Source organism: Centruroides vittatus, unplaced genomic scaffold (genome assembly GCF_030686945.1).
Source record: "Centruroides vittatus isolate TY-2023 unplaced genomic scaffold, ASM3068694v2 scaffold_386, whole genome shotgun sequence".
Taxonomy (NCBI): Eukaryota; Metazoa; Arthropoda; class Arachnida; order Scorpiones; family Buthidae; genus Centruroides; species Centruroides vittatus.
The window spans coordinates 8,127,699-8,149,247 of NW_027122706.1; the positions used below are offsets into that span (position 1 = coordinate 8,127,699).

The 21,549-nt window shown below is 30.5% G+C and overlaps 1 protein-coding gene across 1 annotated transcript in view; it reads left to right on the forward strand.

Annotated features, from left to right (window-relative positions):
- BckdhB (Branched chain keto acid dehydrogenase E1 subunit beta) overlaps positions 1–19,119 on the forward strand; it is a 42,859-nt gene extending 23,740 nt beyond the window's left edge. Inside the window, exons 6-9 of the mRNA XM_067286849.1 lie at positions 1,517–1,688; positions 4,493–4,638; positions 11,101–11,187; positions 18,919–19,119. Coding sequence (XP_067142950.1) covers positions 1,517–1,688; positions 4,493–4,638; positions 11,101–11,187; positions 18,919–19,059 — 546 coding nt within the window. The 3' untranslated portion in view covers positions 19,060–19,119. The remainder of the gene's footprint in view (positions 1–1,516; positions 1,689–4,492; positions 4,639–11,100; positions 11,188–18,918) is intronic.
- Positions 19,120–21,549: the final 2,430 nt, after the last annotated feature.

The window sequence follows — 21,549 nt, forward strand, 5'->3', positions numbered from 1 at the left end:
AGTATTTATTGATCAAACCCAGCACCATAACTAGCTTTTTATGCACCCGGTGCAAGCATCTGTAACTACGCCCCAAAACTATGACCTAAAATTTGGTCCAGGTCATTTCTGCACCCCCCCAGGGTCTACGCCCTGTGCCTAGGCACCGCTGGTACTGCCCTAGTTACAGCACTGATCAAGCTCAAGATTCATTCTATTTGCATGTATAAACAATTGAATACTTTATATTTAAATAAAATTTACAATTGAAAAATATTTTAAAACTTTTTAAATTGTTTAATGAATTTGTAAAATGATATACACCATCTTTAATGTTATTGGCAACAGAAATCAGTTTTCTCTGTGTGAGATGAACAGATAAAATACAAATGTATAAGTAGAAACTCATATATTTTTTTCTCTTTCAAACCTTTTTGACATTACAAAATGTTTTCTTTAGGAAGAATATAAAAATATTAAGCACAACAATTTCCATGATAGTGGTCAGAATCAAAGTGCCAAAAATGAGTTACTTAAATTTTTGGATTAGACATATGGTAATAAGCTGGATAATTAACACAATCTTCAAATATTCTTTGTAAATAAAACCAATCTTCTGGAATCATTAGTGTTGGTTTATTAATTGGTTTATGTTTTAAGAATAATAGTGCTTTCCAAATAAAGTTTGTATTCAGATCTGTGATTGATTTTAATAACATGGTATCATTCCACATGGGGACAAAATTATATTCAGCATCATTTTTGCTAGTTCTGCATCTTTTTTATTTGAATGGAATTTGTATGGAATATTGAAGTTCTGCTATGTGAAGTGCTAAATTTTTTATTGTGGCCTTTAATTTAAGTACAGTAATTCATTTTTGGAACTTTAATTCTAACCATTATCATAGAAATTGTTTTAATTATTTTTGTATTTTTGTTCTATTCTTTATTTGTAATTTTCAAATTGTAAATTTCAAATGTAAGGCTGATTAATCTCTGTTCTAGCATGCACTTTGTATTCTATAGAGTATCTCACATAAAATCAGCCCTATACAAATACAAATTAATGTAGGCGAGGGACATTTATTAGAAACTTAACATTATTTAAACATACAGAATCTTACAATGACACTACTTTCAGTATTTCCTGTGCATCTGTCCACTTGTAAGCATGTTCAGCTGAAATTTACATAAAATATTGATGTTGATAACCTCAATGCTTCTGAGAATGCTTTCCTTCAGTTTGCATATAGTTCTAAGATTAGTCTCATATACTTTTCCTTTTAAATATCCCCCATAAAATGTACCTCACTACTATTTCATATAAAATTTACAACAGCAATGTTTCATCATTTCATTTATATGTATTTTAAGTGGATTACTCTGTATTTAGAAAGTTGTCCTGAAGAAGATATTTTGTAATGTCAAAAATATTTGAATTTATTCTGTTATCAATAAATTTAAGTTTTATAATAATTATTATAAACTTTTAAACATTCAAAATTATTTATATATTTTTATTACATTTTAATTTTAGGTTGTTATTCCTCGAGGTCCAATTCAAGCTAAAGGATTATTGCTAGCATGTATCAGAGATCGAAACCCCTGTATATTTTTTGAGCCAAAAATTTTATATAGACTTGCAGTTGAACAAGTTCCTGTAAAGGATTATATTTTACCTTTGTCTAAAGCTGAAATTTTAATTGAAGGTAATTTGAAAAAATTGTATTTTTTTTATATTAGACTTAAATTGTTTTCTTTAAATCATAAAAGCTTTTAATACTTAAAAGTAAATTAAGTTTGAATAAAAATTCTTATTTACTAAAGAAAAATCAGTTAGATTATTTTGTGCTATTGTTTATTGTTTATACATACCATAAATCTTGACAGATAAGACGACCTTCAGATAAGATGAGGTATAAATTTTCGTTAAAGTTTTATAGTTTTAGCATATATCTGTCCTATAAGATGACCCCCAAACTATTAATGGCCTATGAATTTAGTTTAGATCAGCGATCATCATCTGAATAATAATACTGTATAGCATATATGGAATTATGTCCTATTTTTAATTTTTCAAATGAACAAATTTATTTTCTTGCATCTTGCAGCATTGCCTTGCGATTGTTGCAAGCATTTGCACTGATTTGGCATTCGGGTAATGACTTGACTATTCACAAAAATGTCGTATGGGCTATTCTATTTTGTGGATATGCCATACTCTCTACTAGTAAATAATTACAGTTTGTCCATTTTTTTATAATGGTTTTAATTTATGTAAATTTCAATCTAATTGTTTTGTATCTGTCCTATAAGACTACCCCAGATTTTGGGGTCGTCTTATAGGATTACTCTATGATCCAACTATCATCTTATCTGCCGAGATATATGGTAATTACTCTGACAATCTTAGTAATCCTGTTCTATTATGCAACAATTTAAGTTTTTTAGAAGAAAAAATTTGGTGTAAAACAAAATGTAATGTTTAATATTATTTGCAATTTTCCCTAAGACTAGAAAACATGAAGAAAAATTGAAAATGAACATTATTAGAAAAAACTGGTATTTGTAAAATTTTTATTAATTATCATAAGACTATAATTCGAATACAGAATAATTTTTTAGGAATTTTTGATTTGTTTAGTTTGAAAGACTTTGATTTGTTATTTTGAATGAAATAACTTCAACCTTTTGATATCTAACAGCCTTCTCTAAATATATATATGAATGACTAGAATACCAAAATGTTTTTATATTATTCAATGTATAAAGTGTAAATATTAATATTTGATATTTTTCTAATAATATAATTTTCATTATAAAATGTATTACAATTTTTGGGCTGCAATTTCCAAATTTCAGATCTATAAATTCCCACTGGCCCTCTAAAATCTCCCTGTTTTTCCTTAATTTTGAGAACAGAGTTAGATAGATGAAAGTTGGGACCAAATATGGAAAGCTTTGGGGTAGGAGGCCCTGATTAACTGTATATGAACTTCCAGTCTGGACTGGAAGTTACGACTTTCAATTCAAAAATTTCTTAGAATGAAGTTAGGTAGATGACCAACATGATTCTTTGTTAACGGGAAAGTATGATGTACAGGGACAAGACAGTACTAAAATCCAGAGCATATATTTTAAATTAAATTAATTTAAAAATACGATTAAAAATTGCAGCTTAGTATTGTGACAATGTCACAATAAATAATTGCTCATTAACAAAATAAGATTTCTGAAAGATATTTTTTTAAAAATTTTAACAAGATACATTGGTAACCAAACATCCTGCATCAGTAATCTGAAAATCAAATGTTTTTGAGTCAGCTCAACTTAAACAATATTATATTTCATTTATAGCTATATACAATAAATTGTTGAAAAGATAATTTGTTGCAGGAAATGCATCTTGAGGGACATATATACCTAGTATTTGGCAGGACATTACCAACTTCTCCACAATTTCCTCATAGTTGTTAGCTCTTACATTCCCCAAAACATTCTTGTTCACATTTCACATTTCTGAATGCATCCTACACTTCTTTCTGCTGGGCTTAAGTTTTTTCTTGAAACTAGGATCCTTCAAAAGCTGTCATACTTGGGGACCAACAAAAATTTCCTCTCTTTCTTTTGCATTGCTCAGATGAGAAAACTTTTGCTTTAGGTAAACAAAGCATTCTCCTCTGTCTGTATCTTTCATTAAGTTTTTCGTCAAACAGAACTGGATATGAAGAGGAGGTAAGAGGATTTTAGTTTTCTCCTCCAGAGCAGGAAAAGCAATATTCTTTTGACCTTGTACTTTTGCTATGTGATTGGACTATTTTTTTACCAAGTAGTGACTGGTTCTTGTTTGACTGTCCCATTCACATAAAAATAGCAGAATCAGTGTATCCTTCTTGAAGACCTGTCAGAATATTATATACCGTATTTTACAGACTATAAGACGCACCTTAATTTTTAAGCAATTTTTAAAAAAATACCTATAGGATGCTACGGACTATAAGACGCTCCTGAATTTTGGAGGCAATTTTTCGAAGAAAAAAGTGCGTCTTATAGTCCGTAAAATACGGTAGTTCTCTGATTTTATATTTTATTTAAACAACAGTAACAGAGAGTTTGTCTAAAAGAGGCATTTTTCTACAAAATAGTGGTAATTAAAAAAATATCTGTTGGTAATAGATGATTTTGGACTTCATATTCAGTGCACTAAAATACATAAAATGATCATATTTAGATTATTGATCATATTTTCTTTCACAGGAGAATTTTGATGCAGAACAGTGTTATTGGCTTGCTTAAAATTTATCACTTGCCATCTAGATGCACTCAAAGATTACTAATTTTTCTTTTAATAAAAAATTAACTATCAGAAAAACATTTTTTTAAATAAATAACTGTTAATCAGATATTAATGTTTAATCTTAAGAATCAGACAAATCTAATTTATTTATTTGCTATAATATACTATTATTTAAAAATTGCTTACAAATATTAAATTAAGCACTTTTTTTAATAGGAACTGATGTGACTTTAGTTGGTTGGGGAACTCAAATTCATGTTCTGCGAGAAGTTGCTCAAATTGCACAAGATAAACTAAATGTTTCGTGTGAAGTAATTGATCTTGTTACAATTTTACCATGGGACAAAGAAACAGTTGCTGAAGTGAGTAATTTAGTTCTTAAATATTTAATCATTTTCAAAAAATAATTTATATATTTGAAATGTCAATTTAAGCAAAAATTAGCATGCAGTAAAAAGACTAGTTTTTAAGTTATTTAAATATAAAAATGTACAGTAGTTAACACAAAGATGTAGAACAAAGCTGAAGTTGATATATATATATTTTTATAATAAAAACTACAGTAGAAGGAATATTATTATATCATTATAAAATATTATTATAATGAATAACCCAATCTTTTAATATCCAGAAGAAACCATTTGTCAAACTAATGTTTTTGAGATAGTTTATAGCTCTTCATCAGGTTTAAAACTTAAATCCAACAAAGTAGCATTGATATTTAAAAATGTGTGTGGTGTGTTTGAATTAATTTAAATAAGAAAATGCATATAACATAATAGACAAATTTAATAAAAAATAGTTTGTGTTATCTTAAATACAGTATTAAATTTCTTAATAAGACCATTTAATGGTTCTATTAAGAAATATAAATTTACAAACGAGAATATAAATTATGAACAATCAGAGAAATGTTTAAAATTAATATTGGTATAATGTAGTTTAAATATCTATCTTTGTTTTTTAATTAAAGAATTAAAACAAGAAAAAATAGTACACTATATAAATGAATCAGTATGAATCAGAAGAAATTTGCAACATTAACTTATTAAATGAATTACTTGCTAAACTGATTACATAAAACTAATATGCATTAGATGAAGTTTCATATACATCAGGCATAGGCAACTTTTCTATAGTAAAAAGTCAAATGACATTGTTTTGATATGAGATTGGGCCAAAATCATTAAAATCATCAAATTTGATGTAAATTCTACATTTGTAAATAAGGTGCAAATGTTATGGATAACTGATCTTCAAATTTATTACTTACAGCCTTATGATTTCTGTTTTCTTACTTATTGTAAATTGCTTATGATACACTCCATAACTTTTTTAAAACTTGCATACTACCAATTATATGAATGAAAAATATAAAAAATCTCATATAGATTTAGAAAAAATCACAGAAGATCATAAGATTGTCAATAAATTATATTTTAACATTAATATTATACACAAAATAATTGGAACCAAAAGCTAATAGCTAATTCACTTTGTGTAACCTAAAATTCTATAATCCTTATTTTTTCACTTGTAATACTATTTAAGTAAGAATTTAATTGGTTTAATTGTTTAATAAAACTTAGTTTCTTTTAAGGAAATCACACACCAATCTGAATTATATTATTTTATTTCAGGAAATTCATCTTGGGCACTTTTTTTGTCCCTCTTTAATTCTTTTTTACAAATTCTTTCCAATTTTTGCATTACATTAAATATAATATTTGTTTGAAATATATGATTTTGAAAGGAAAAATAGCAATTAAGTAGTAATTTTATTATAAAATAATAAAATTACTACTTACTTTTACAGTAAAATTTTTAAAATAATAATCCTGTTGTAAGAGAAATAATGTTTATGCAATGTATATATAGATAGTTTACACAAACTGTGTTTATTTTTATAAACAGCATGTGTAAGCTTGTTTTATCTAATTAACATCTTAAAGTCAGAAAGTTAATATTTGAGTATTGTCTGTATAGGTGAACTTCAGCTGTGTAGAGAAAATTTTGATGATAAATAATATCTATATATATAATGAACTAAAGGGATACATTTGAGAGAAAATAAAACATGTAAAAATATAGCAAAATACAATAAACTAGTAATATCTGTTTTAATAGTAAATAAATAATAATTTTTCAGTAATTATAAGTAATATATATATTACTTATAATTACTGAAAAATTTTTATTATTATGTATTATTATTATTATTATTATTATTATTATTATTATATATATTGGCTGATCATTTTTTCAATTATGTTTATATAAATATACAGTATATGCAAATTTAGTTATTTCTTAAAGACATGTTAAAACTTTAAGATGACATTAAAAAGAGTATAAAACTCCGGAAAGCATTTAAATTTTAAAGCATATCCTCTCAGAAACAGTTGAAGACCTTGGGACAAGAACATATTAACTCAGTTTCTTTGCTGAACATTGTTGAATACAATTGAATACAAACATAGGGCAGATACAATTCATAGAGCCACATAGACTAGTCTATTAACCACTAATATCATTAATCATTGTGAACTATCCTAAAATACAGAACAAATTCAGAACTTTGGGGTAACTTTTCCAACTTGAAAAAATGAATTAATATATTCTTATCTCAAGATCTTCAATTTAGAAAAATTGTTTTGTTAAAAAAGTTTGTTACATTTGCATAAATAAAAATATGATTTTTTGTTGGTGGGAGTATCATGCCACTCTCCTAGGAACATTTCAGGTGATGTCTAGACCTTTGTTTATATAAGAAGATTCTTGTACTTTGTACCTTATCTCCTTTCATTTTTTGGTATGTGTACTCTATACAGCATAGATTAAACTCTGAATTCCAACCAAGCAGTTCCCTTTTTACTTTACTCCACTGTCACACCCTGCATTTATCACTAACAATATTTAATAATGACAGCCACGATCAAAATCAAACTTTTAAAGGATAACTATGACACATGGAAAATCCAAGCAAAAGCTATCTTAGTTAAAAATGGAACATGGAAATACGTGAATGGGATTTACCCACGATCCATCGATGATGAGGAAAAATAGCCACATGGGACGAAAACGATTCCAAGGCCCAAGCTGACTTAATTTTCACAATCAGTTCCAGTGAACTAAAATAAGTCAAGGGATGTAAGACTGCTTTGGAAATTTGGAACAAATTGGAATCCATTTACCAATCTAAAGGTCCTGCGCACAAGGCCACACTTCTCAAACAGCTCATGCTGCATAAGATGGATGAATCTAATGACGCCAGAGACCACTTCAACAAATTCTTTGATGCTGTTGATAAGCTTTGCAAGATTTAAATGTTAAAATCAATGACGACCTTCTCGCCATAATGTTATTATATAGCCTTCAGCCATCTTATGAAACTTTTGTTGTTAAATTGAATCACATGACAATCTGCCAAATTCAGATGCTCTTAAGGTGAAGATCCTCAAAGAGTATGAATCATGAAAAGGCAAAATTATGAATGCAGTACCCAATGCCATGTATGCCAAAAAGAAGAAAAACTTCAAAAACAAAGATGGTTATAGGAGTCTAAAAAGCAAAACTCCATTCAAATTCAAGAAAATGAATCCTAGTGGATCGAAATGTGAATACTATGGTCATCGAAATCACAAGTCTTCTGACTACCGCTACAAACCCAAAAGTAGTGAGCATGCCAGTAAAGCTGTTGAAAAATGCTTCCATGGCGAGACAACTGATTCAAGCTTTCAAGTTGAAAACACATACAAATTTGCCCCTCAAGCAAAAAATGTGAAAATTAGCTCACAAAACCAATCAGGATCCACCAAAAGGGATAAATGGTGTCTCAACAGTGATGCACCTTCCCACATCTGTGCTAATTGAAATGATTTCACAGAAATCAAGCCTGATGGACAAACCTTGAACCTAGCCAACAAAGAAAACACTGCGACAATCAAAGGAATTGGTACAGTGCAATTAGCACTTGATGATGAATCAGCAGGACGAGTATTTAACTTATCCGACATTCTCCTGGTTCCAGACCTTCGAACAAATCTCATGTCTGTAAGTAAGATTTATGATAAAGGCTATGAAGTTTCATTCCGCAAACAAGTTGCATTTATCATAGACCAAAATGACAATGTTGTTGCTACTGCTGATTGAGTGAACGAACTCTACCATATTCGTAAATGGACTCCAGTTGCTTCCATTGCTCAATCTAAGTCCATATTAATGGATTGGCATGAACGCCTGAATCATCTTAATCAAAAGAGCCTAAAGACGATCTTGTTACATCTTGGAATTTGAATCTCATCTGGTGATCGATTATCCCATGTGAGACATGCCTCAGAGCAAAAATGGTGCAAAATCCATCTTCCTCAGCAAACAACCAATGAACTACCAATATACTTGAAATCATACGCACTGATATCTGCAGTCCGACTCAAATTCAATCTATGTCAGGCACTAGATATTTTGCTGTCTTCATAGATGACTGATCTCGATGGTGTGAAGTATATTTTCTCTGCAACAAAAGCAATATACTGAATTTCTTTAAACAAGTAAAGAACCTTCTAGAGACACAGTTCAGCATGAAAATCAAATGTCTTCAATCCAACAACAGAACCGAATATTGTAACAAAGAATTTGACGAATATTTGAAAGACTGTGGGATAAAACGATGCTTAACTGTCCCCCATACTCCACAACAAAATGGTGTGGCTGAAAGAAAGAATCGAACATTGGTCAAGATGGCACGATGCATGCTAATTCAGTCAGGACTCAAAGCCTCCTTTTGGGCTGAAGCCATCCATACTGCAAACTTTACTGAACTGCTGTGTTTCTAGAGCTTCAGACAATGATACATCCTACAAAATTGTGAATGGCAGGGATTGCAAAATTTCTCACATTTGAACTTTTGGTAGTCCTGCTTTTGTACTCAACAAGGACCCAACTATCAGTAAATTTGAATATTCATTGGATATTCTGAACAATCCAAAGCCTATCGAATCTGAATGCCAACTCAAAAACAGATAGTTGCAACTCGAGATGTTAAGTTCTTTGGATTGAAAACCTCAAATGAGAACTTTGAGGAATTCATCTCCGGAGAATTTTCATCACAAGAAAAGGAAGCTCACTGTCACAAAATAATTACTGAGTTATCTAGACCTCCATCCCTAACCATCGAACAAGGGGAAGAGAACATCTGTCACACCATCCAACAAGACCACAATCAAAATAAAATCTCCAGGGATAGTGAATTAAGGAGTGGTCCAGGTTGCTCATGCCTAATCAAAACTGGCTTAAAAGGTAGACCTCACAAACATTTTAATGTGACAATGACCAAGTCCATTTTGCAACACCAAACCGAAGGACCAGATTTACAAAATGAGGAACTAAACCAAGAAAATATCCAACAAGGGAACAATACAACTGGATTTGCTTCTGTCATCTAGGAAATATTCAACACTGAGATCTCTGTCAAGGATGCTCTCTCAAGCTCGCTAGATCAAGAATGGAGAGACATGATCAGAAGTGAGTTCATCTCCGTCATCAAAAATGACACATGGCGCATCACTAACTGCTCTCCTGACAGAGACATTGTAGGTTGTCGTATCATCTTTTGCAACAAATACAATGCTGATAGCACTCTTGAAAGATGAAAGGCAAGATTAGTAGCAAAAGGTTACACTCAATGCCCTGGAATCGAACATGAAACCTTTGCATGAACCCTTTCATGCAAAGGTTTCATGAAACCTTTGCACCAGTTGCAAGGATCAACTCCATTCGAACTGTACTTGCCATTGCTGCCGAACAACATTTACTTATCAACCAATTGGACATGAAAACAGCATTTCTTAATGGAAACGTAGATCAGGAGATTTTCATGCAGCTGCCGAACCAAATCAAAATAATCCTAGAAGATATAATTAAAAACTTAATGAGACAGACTCAAATCAAAGCAGAACAATGCTACAATCTATCCAGGAAGTCAACAAAATCTGTCAACTTAACAAGTCCCTCTATGGTCTATGACAAGCAAGTCGCCTATAGTATAAGTGACTGGACGATGAACTCAAACAATTAGGCTCAAGACCATTGAACTTTGACCTCTGCATCTATGTTCGAGATGAACAGAATAACTTTACCTTTGTCATCATCTATGTCGATGACCTCATCATTACCTCACATGACAAAATCGAAAAGGCCAACCTAAAGAAGACTCTTATGTCCAAATTTGACATAAAAGACCTGGGACAACTTCTCTATTGCTTGGGCATTGAATTCTTCCAACAAGAAAAGGTAGGGATGATAGTAATGATGTAAACATGATGTCTAGACCTTTGTTTATATAAGAAGATTCTTGTACTTTGTACCTTATCTCCTTTCATTTTTTGGTATGTGTACTCTATACAGCATAGATTAAACTCTGTATTCCAACCAAGCAGTTCCCTTTTTACTTTATTCCACTGCCACACCCTGCATTTATTACAACATTTTTCAAGTTTGTTTTAAAATTTTTATGTAATAAAGTCTGGTAAATTTTCAGAATGATCCAAATTAGAAATGATAACTATGATTTTAACAATTGCAAAAAGTTGATATGATTCTGTTGTTTCTAGATAGAAATTCTAATAGCAAAAAAATTGTTAGTTATTCTGTATCTAATTATAAACTTGATAATTTGATGAACTCATAAAATTTCTATAATTTTATTATTTAACAATGAAGCATCTGAAATCTTATATATTTTATGTAAATTATTTCTGAATGATTATGGAATATATTTATTAGTTTTGTATGCTGAAATTTTTATATTTCTTATTTATATTTAGTCAGTTAAAAAAACTGGACGTTTACTAATTTCTCATGAAGCACCTCTCACTGGTGGTTTTGGAGGAGAAATTGCTGCAGCCATTCAGGTAATGTTTTTTCATAACAAATTACATATTAATTTCTTATTATATCATTGATAAAATTAGAATATGTTTATTTATTTTCTTATAAAATAATTATTGTTTTCATTAGTTACTAAATTAAAATCTGTCTTCTTTTTTTTATCATGTCTAGTGACAGGGAATGGGTGAACTCATTCATCTTTTTATGTTCCTTGTTTGTCTGCTGTGTTTGTCAATTCAAGGTCTCTTGCCCATATTTTGCAAAGATAAGATCAAAGAGGATATTTTTATATCCTCTGATTTCATCTATCCAATTTTTTTAGGTTTTTTTCAATTTTTTTTTCTTTCTTTCTCCGTGCAACTACATATAGCTTTGTTTAGTGTTCAGTTTTTCCTCCATTCATAGCATATCTTAACTAGTTCATTTTTCTTTCCAGTATTATGTATTTTGTTTTTTCTTTTTTTAATCATATTTTTTTCTGAATATCCTCATTCTTTATGCTCTATTTTCTATAACTCCCAAAAAAATTTTTAAACTAATTGATCTCAGACATCAATAACTTAGCTTCATGTAGTATTTTTCAATGTCCAACACTTAAATATACAATTCTATATTAATATTGAAAGTAACCTTGGAAGTATTTGTAAACTTTAATTTTGTTTAATATGGAAGTAATTTTTTTCCTGTATTTCTGATAATTTTCCAAATGCTGTAGATTAATAAACTTTTTATTTTGTCTTTTTATTTCCTAATTTTTAAAATCATTTATCTATTCTAATTTTTAATTGCTTTTTCTGTTATTATTTTTGTTAACAAAGAAAATAAATTATTATATAAAACTTTTTGTTTTATTAATCTTAATTTGCAATTTACATTTTGACATTTGTTTTTTATTTTATTAGTTTTCCTTTGCAGATATCTTTCTGTTTGTCAAGACTGTTATATCATCTAGAAATCTCAGGCTGTGTAACTTGATCTTATATTTATTTTTGCCTTTTCAGTTTCTAATGCTTTGATTATTGTTATCTGAAATAAATTATAGCCTTGCTTGACTCTCTATAGATTTTAAAGAATTTTTTAAATTACTATTTTTACTGTATTTTTAGAGTTTGTGTAGCTGCTTCTAGTTATATACTATTATATCATTTTATTTAGTATTCCATTGTCTTTAACCATCTTCCATAATGTTATTTTTAGTATTAATCAAAGGTCTGTCTGAAATCTTTGAAATTTATGTAAAACTTCTCTTTATATTTGAGTACTTTATCAATAATATATTTAACGGCAAAATCAGGTAGCCCTCGGTTTATGCCAGAGTTCCATTCCTACAAAAGCCGGCGCAAATTGAATTGGCGTAAAATGAACCCATATTTACAGTGAGGTATAGGGTTAGGTTCTACATAAATGAAAAATAAGCAAATAATTATGTTTATTAACACAATATAATACAAAATACATATATTATAAATTTAATTTTTTAAATGTATTTTATGATAAAATAAAGTGAAATGTTTTTATTAAAAAACCTTAAGCAAAACAAATGATATTTCAAAGTTTTGGATCTCTTACATTTTTTGGAAAAAGTATCCATCTTTAATTGTTTAGATTTTTGTTTTCTTTCATTAAGAATTTCGGAATATGGTCAAATGGATGTGATGATGCTCCTTTTTACAATTGCACTTTGCTCCCAATCATTGTCTAACTCACAAAGTTCATCTGTCAAACTTTCCATAGTTGAAAGGATACGCTTTAGATCGGCCATTTTCATAACTCTTGGAGTTTCTTCTTCATTTTCTTCTTTCTCTGACTGTTTACAATCTAATTCTTTGTATAATTCTTCTAAGTCTTCATTTGAGAGTAGCTGATCATGGGCTTCTGAAAGTTCTGTCACATCTTCAGCTGTAACATCTTCCAATTCCACATCACATGCAAGTCTGGTAATGTCTTCAATTAAATTCTCCTGATGTGCTACTTCTTCAAAATCGTGCATGAATGTTGACAGAAGTTTATGTCAAAATCCATTTAAGCATTTTGCTGAAACTTCATCTCAAGCTGACTTGATGTTTTTAATGCCTTTCAAATATTGAAAGACCACCAATAGTCTTTAACTGTTTTGTCTGAAGTGTCTAAAACTCTCATCATTTCTATGAATGTATTACGGAGATAATAAGCTTTGAAGGTTGCAATAACCCCCTGATCCATTGGTTGCAAAAGAGATGTTATATCGGGAAGCTTGTAAATAACCTTGATATCCAACGGTGTTCTTATTTCATCGAGGTTTTGAGGATGTCCTGGAGCATTATCCAAGAGAAGTGCCTTGGGTGTTAATTTATTTTCTTCACAAAAGCGAAGCACAGTATGGCAAAAATAACTTCTGTACCAATCTGTGAAAACATCTTGTGTGACCCAAGCTTTCTTGTTCCATTACCAATAAACTGGCAACATGTCTTTATTTAGACCCTTTAAAGCACATGGTGTCTGTGAATGATACACTAACATCAGTTTAAGTTTCAAAGTTCCTGAAACATTGGCTCCCAACAAAAGAGTAATCTATCTTTCACAACTTTAAAATCTGGAGTGGAACGTTCTTCATGAGAAATAAAAGTTTGTGCTGGTAACTTTTTCCAATAAAGCTGTCTCATCAACGTTTAAGGTTAGGTCTAGAGAATAGTTGACTTGTTCTACATAACCCTGAAATTCCTTAGGAAAAGCATCTGCGGCCATGACATCTGCACTTGCTGCTTCACCACGTAATTTTACACTACAACAGTTACTTTGGGATTTAAATTTCATAAACCAACCCTTGCTTCCCAAAAAAGTTTCTTTGCCTTCATCTGTCTCCTTAAGATGATCAAAAATTGATTTTGCTTTTTCAGTTATAGCAGCTTGAGTCAAGGAAGTGTTTTTTTGATTTGCATCATCTACCCATAACGATAACAATTTTTCCATTTTTTCAAAAATTTTACCTTTACTGTAACTCACACATGTTTTACTGTCGTAGACTGTTTTACTACCGTGATAAAATTAAACACTCTACTCAACAGTCTATGGCAGTAGACTGTTGAGTAGAGTGTTTAATTTTATCTGCATTTTTCATAATGGTAGTAACAGTTGATAGAGGTAAGTTTAAAGATCTACAAACATTAGAATTCTAGAGAACAAGTTACACTGCATATTAGCTAGACATCTAGAAGATTATTCTTTAACGGTGAAGAACTCCAGAGAGCTGGTCGACGAGTTGAAAAGTACACAGATAATGAGAACGCACACGTCACTGCTTGATTTTCAGGCTCTGTATCCATCCATCAAACTCCAACCTTGCTTCTGTGCCCTTATGGACGTCTTACTGTCCAAGTACAATTTTCCAGCACACCGCAAGCATGTACTTGAGCTCACGCATCTAATGTGCTACAATTCGCTGTTTAGGTTCGGCAATACCACATATCTACAAAAGAGGGGGGTTCCCATGGGGAGCCTAATTTCGGGCGACCTATGCGAATTAGTTTTACGGCAGTTAGAGAGAGAAGTCGTTTCCAGGTTCACACCTGATATTATTTTGTACTGTAGATACGTGGATGACGTGATTATCATATGGAAGAGCGAGCCGAAGGTTAATGATTTTTTGCACAGCGTAAATGACAACCCATATGGCCTAACGCTCAAGCTTGATCAACTATCAGACACCAGAGTGCACTTTTTAGACGTCACCATTCAACTCAATATGAACAATATTGAGACGCGGGTGTACTACAAACCTGGCTACCTACCTATGTACATACCCGCTGGGTCTGAAGATCCATATCCATACAAGATTGCGGCGTTCAGGGCGTTAGTAAGTAGGGCATTCACCCATAATTCTAAAAGAGAAGATATGATCACAGAGCTTAAACACATTGAAGACATTGCCGCTAGTCATGGATACAGAGGTAACCTTATCCATAGTTTAGCTCGTAATTTCCTTGATACAAATACAGCACAACACGCCTCCGCGGTGCGGAGTGAGTCTAATTTGAATCCCGACCAACACCAACGCACTGTTGTACAATACAACAAACGTCTGCATTCCTTGTACAAGGAAATAGCGCTAAGGAAGGGCACCAAGTTGGCATACTCGAGGACGCGATCTATCTACTCGCTTCTCAGAAACGCTAAAGACAAACCAGATACGTTAAGGGCACCAGGGGTGTATAGTATCCCGATAAGAGATCACAGGTTCCAAAGGGACCTGGTATACATTGGATCTACCAAGAGATCCGTTCGAAAGAGGGTTTCTGAGCATAGATATGACGTGGCCAAAAAAAGACACACCACCGCCCTGTCAACGTATGCCACGGACCCCGATATAAGAGCAGACTTCGATAACACCAGACTCATTAAGAAGTCGTTTAAAACGGACCACATCAGGGCTTTGAGACCCTTGAGATTTACAAGGCTACCAAATCGGGGAAATGTATTAATTTCAAGGAAAGTAACATAGTATCGTACGCGTGGCGATATATCTCTGAGGTGCATCCGCATTGGTAATCATGTTTTATTCCTGTTTGGGTAAATTGCGCCGTTATTATGGTAGAATCCTGTCTATTAAATTTACATTGTATCATTCATCATTACTGCATGCTGGAGATGTTCGATCTTTTTGAATTTTGAAAGCGTTCGATTCTTTTCGCATTGCATGATCAAAACAAACCTGACGAAGACCTCGGTGGAGGATCGAAAACGTTAGTTTATTTGGTAACTGTCGTTTTGTGTACCGGGAATTTTAAGGTTGAAGAGGCTGTATTGGACATTAGGGCATGTTTGTCTATTTTCCATTTGTCGAATAACTTCCATTTTTGTTTCTAGGGAGATAGATTTCTAGGAGCCTTCTTAACATGTTTAAATAACTCTGGTGCACTTCTTTTATCTGACATAATAACCCTCCTTTATTCTTGTATACATGGATACCTAAACATTTAATATTTTAATATTAATTTAATGTAAATGTATACATACCAAACAATATTAAACAGAAAAAATAAATATATTCAATAAAAATCTTTGTTTTAACGAATATACAATGTTGCGGCTCAGTAAATACTTCAACATTGAAATGAAAATCAGTCTAGAATAGCGGCATTATTGTGAATTAGCGTAAATTGAGCCGGCATAAAGGGCTACCTGTATTTGGTTTATGATGCAATCTTTGTGTTAGAAAATTTCATACTCTTTTTTTTTATCTGGTGTATTTAATAGACTGGTTCCTTGTTAGTTGTTACTTGATAAAGTAAATGAAAGGTTACTTGATAAAAGTAACAACTAACCTTTCATTTTAAAAAAATTCACATAATTATGAATTTTGTTCAATCTTCATCTGGTTTTTGTCCATTAAAAATTTTATTGTATGTAATAATGATTAAATATTTGATATCCTATATGCAGTAACTCTGCATTTATGCTATTTATTTAGTAGAGAATTTTCTCTTTCAAAGACCATTGCTCTCAATACTTCTGAAATCACTTTCATTTTTTATTGTATTTTCCTCTATATAGTCTATGAGTTTTACTGTATAATTCTTGATGATCTTTTTATTTATTTATTTTATTATTTTTATCTTTTGTCAGAATTATCATCGTTTTTTAATCTATATTTTTATATTCTATTGTTTGTTACAGTTTTCATCTCTGATCATTATTGTTCTCAGTTGAAAATTTTGGAAATTTTGATTATTTATTGTTTATGCCAGTAGATTTTCTCTACACCTGTGTGCATTGCTAAAATTGAAATATGTTATAATAATAATAATGCTTTATAATTAAAGGATTATATAAACTAAATAAAAAATTTTAAACATTCTCTTAAAAATATAGTCAAGTTTCAAATCAAGTTTACCATGAAACTTCAAGAACTTTATAACGTCAATTAAAGTTTACAAACTATTGATGATTACAAACGATGACAATTACAACGTTAAAATATTTACAAATGTCAGTTTTAACACAAAAGAATAAACTAAAGTTCAAATAGTCCATCAAAATCCTTACAGGTCTGTCGGAAAAACACCTTGCGAAGCAATCTCTGACATTCAGTCAGTCATAAACTCCTTCAACATCCAACAGTGAAGCAATGAGACAAAAAACCTTTCTAGTCCAGTACATTTGACCAACCTCCTTCCCACCAAAACTCTCACCTTATATACAGATTGAAGCTAGGATTGATTGACCAATCAGCGCTTCCTAGCTTTGTCATAGGTCTGCTATTGTCCGATGATCTGTGGCCAATCAGCAATCGTGGATTCAAAACTAACGGTCATTTCTCCAACATCGACCATTGCTCATTTGAAATAGAGAAAAAGGTGGGAAACATACTTCCAGACGATTCTATCCCGACAAATATGTAAAAAATATTATCAGTTATTTGAAAAATATAGAATTTTACTTACACAGTAGAATCCAAGTATCGTAATCGCAAAGAGTTACTTATATTGATGATAATAACCAAATGATAACATTTAGCTGAGTAAGTAATAAGATTCAATTAGTAAAAATTTTATTGAATCTTACATAAAATAACCTGTGAAAACAAAATGTGTAACTAGCATAAAAAATGCCAACAGTTTAAAGTAATAAGTGTTCCCAATACAATAATATTGGGAACGCTTAAAATAATTAAAGTGGTTAAGACTAATAGTAATTGTGTTATCAAGCCATGTTGAAGCAGATATCATGGAAAGACAACTTTTTGGCTATTTATGTGAAGACCTGAAGATAACAATAACTAATCAAAGTCTAAATACAATGAGCAAAGTTTTATAAAATGTGTTTTAGCTTGTATATTTTGAGACTAGCTAATTTTGATATCAATTAAAAGACTAATAAGAAATTCTGTGATTTAAGTAAAAATCACCTTTTTAATCCCATTAAGATATTTATTAAAATTAAAATGTTTTTGATTAGTTTGACTGATCTTCAGTTACATCGAATAAAAGAATACATTTAAAAATGAAATGCAATATTTAATTCAAAACGTTTTTAAAGTAAGGCTTTTTTATACGAACAGAAACAAAAACTTTAAGACTGTTTTTTTATTAATAAAGAAACATTCTATGCATTTCATTTATTCAAAAAACAAAAAAATGACTAAAGTTTTTGCTAAGAGCTTAAAGGAGCCCCCACTATCCCCAAGCTCCATACAACCTCTTGACAGCCCTAATAACGTAGTAAGACAAATATTAAAATAATAATTTATTTATTAACTTATTCTATTAATGCTGTATATTTGTAATATTATAAAATATGGTTTTTAAAAAGCTATAATTAAAGAGAAAATATAAAAATAAAATATTTTGAAAGTTTTCTTTCTTGTCCTTTTCAAATCTAGAAAAATAATTAAAAAGTTAGTAAAATCAGTCTTTTGTTACAGGCTCTTCTCTGACAAATATGTAAAAATTGTTCAAAAAGTCTCTATTATTTCTGCTTTATTATATATTTTTCTAAATATCAATATTTGGTTTTTTAGTTGAATATTTTAATTTGTAATTTAAATTCAGTTATTATAAACAATTTTTTTTTTAAGTTTTAATACAATTTTAACTTAAAAATATAAAATTCTAATGTACTGTACATTATCATATGCATTACTAATCCTCTTGTAAACAGAATATGTTTATTAAGAATATGTCAAATATTTGTTCAATAAATATTTTATAATTACAGTTGTAATCAAAATATATAAATAAAGCGACACTTTAATGATGATAATCATTTTTTATTTTTAGGAAGAATGTTTTCTTAATCTAGAAGCACCCATACAAAGGGTTACTGGTTACGACACACCTTTTTCTCATGTATTTGAACCATTCTACATTCCAACAAAATGGAGATGCTTTGAAGCTATAAAAAAAATAATCAATTATTGATTTAATTTTTAATGTAAAATACAAAAATTATGATGTAAATAAAAGTGGTAATAGATTAAACTTGTGATATATCTTGAGAATATTATCATAAAAGTAATTTCAGGAAATTTAGTATAAATTAAATACTCAGAGTGGATGTCAAGCCAACAATTTTACTGATCCAAGAGAAAAATTCACATAAAAAGGCGTTAAAGAATGCCTTTTTATGTGAATTAATGCCTTTTTTTATGTTTCTTTAATGCCTTTTTATGAAATGTAGTATTTCTAGTTTTCTGGTTCTATTCATTTGAATGATTTCTTACCATCATTAATTAATAGTAAATATTAATTATACTCGTGATTTATAAAAGGAACTTAATTTTCTCTATAAGCTTCAGATATACAAATCATAACTATTCATCATGAAATGAGTGAATGGATGATCTATTAGTAATTAAAGTGTTCCTTTTGGCTTTTCCGATTCAATTAATGTGATTGGAATCGTGTTTAATGCATTTAAGAGAAGACAAATATTAAGTGTTTTTCACCTGTATCCTGAAAGATTTCTAGTTCGTTTTCGAGATTGTAGTACTTCTTTTGTTCTCTAGTATTCTTGATTTGTCTACCTCGAGTGCTTTAATAGAAACATCATAGCCAATAATTCGGCAGTTCGTTTTTCTTTAATAATCAGATTATGAAGAAAAACTTCATACTTTCAGACTTCGTACTCGTTTGCATCCTTGCCCAATTTGCATAACTTGGCGTTACGCAGTTATTGAAGCTACTGGACATGGTTAAAAATTAAGACAGCATAAGCACAATTATTCCAGATATTACTGGTAAAGAATTTTGAGAGTCCTGCCACAAATAAGCAACGTATTGATTATTGACCATTTGTGAAGTGCCATAACGAATAAAAATTTAAAAAAAACTAATAAATAGGTTTAAAATTAATAAATACAAATGTATTCTGACAGTTTATGAGTTCATTATACTTTCTATTTGCAAAATTTCCTCAACCTTAACATAAAATAAGAAAAAAGTGAATTTTTAAGAAATTTGCGGGATTTCCCGGGTTAAAAAAACAACCGGGATCCCGTTTGAGAAACCCTAGTGATGAGTATGATTTAAAAAATGACCTCTTGGTGCTCACAAGGTGGAAAGAGTCAAATTGAATAATAATGATAATTTCCGATTATTATTTTCATTACAATGAAAACATTTGTCTAATCTATATATATAATCGAGACGAGTTGATAATAATAATAATAATAATCAGTGCAGAGCCCAAACGGTTAGGAGTTGAAAGTTGAAATTTGGTACACAGAGTACGTCACGAGAACGCACACGAAGAAGGGATTTTTTGAAATTCCTCCCCACGGGGGAGAGGGACAGGATTAAATCTTAACACTTTAATCAACGATGGAAGTGTTACGTAACAATGGAGTTATTAAGAGAAAGCGACGTGCAAGACGCAGATGCAGTTTTTTTTCGTTTTTGCGGGAAATCGAACATATTTTTAGACCTATCTAAAAATTCTGTAATTAGTCTGGAAACAGGGAGGACCCAATTCTTGCATTCTGTGAAAACGGGTAAGGTTGACTATAACGTAATAATCTTTATATTCGCTAAAACGGTTAGAAGTTGAAAGTTAAAATTTGGTACACAGTTAGGGTACCAGATTTAAGTACCCAAGTGTTAAGTAACAATGGAGAACGAGAGAAAGCGACGTGCAAGATTTACGGGCGCTTGAAAAAAAAAGAAAAAAGAAAAAGAGTAATATGTTGGAACATATTCGATTTTCAAATTTAAACAGATTAGTTCGGTTTCTCTCGACCTTTCTTCTTTATGATATTCGATGAAAATCGAAGGATATAATCAGAACACGTCGTGAAAATCGAACAATATTAGAACATTCGATTTTCAAATTCGACCTTTCTTTAGAAAAACATAGTTCGTTGATGAAATTACTCTTTTTTTTGTGACTATAATGTAATAATCTTAATCTTCACTATCGTTACTTTTGCCCGAGCAACGCCGGGCCTATCTGCTAGTAAATGTATAATTGAAATTGTAAAGTTTATCCTTGATGTATCTTTAAAACTTTTACAGAATATCTAACAATATTTGACAAAAACAACTCGAACTGAATGCAATTTTCAATTTTAAGATCAGAATGCCACAAATTAAGGTTTCTCTGTCAGAATCCCGGAATTCTGGTTGTTTTTTAACCCGGAAAATTCTTCTCATCGCGGGAAATCCCGCAAATTTAAAAGTTTTCACTTTTTTTAATTTTGTGTTAAGATTGAGAAAATTTTGCAAATGGAAAGTATAATTAACTCATAAACTGTCAGAATACATTTGTATTTATTAATTTTAAGCCTGCTTATTAGTTTTTTAAATTTTTGCTTGTCACATATTGTCAATAATCAATATGTAGCCTATTTATGGCAGGACTCTGAAAATTCTTTACTTGTCAGAACCTGTAGTATCTTGAATAATTGGCTGATG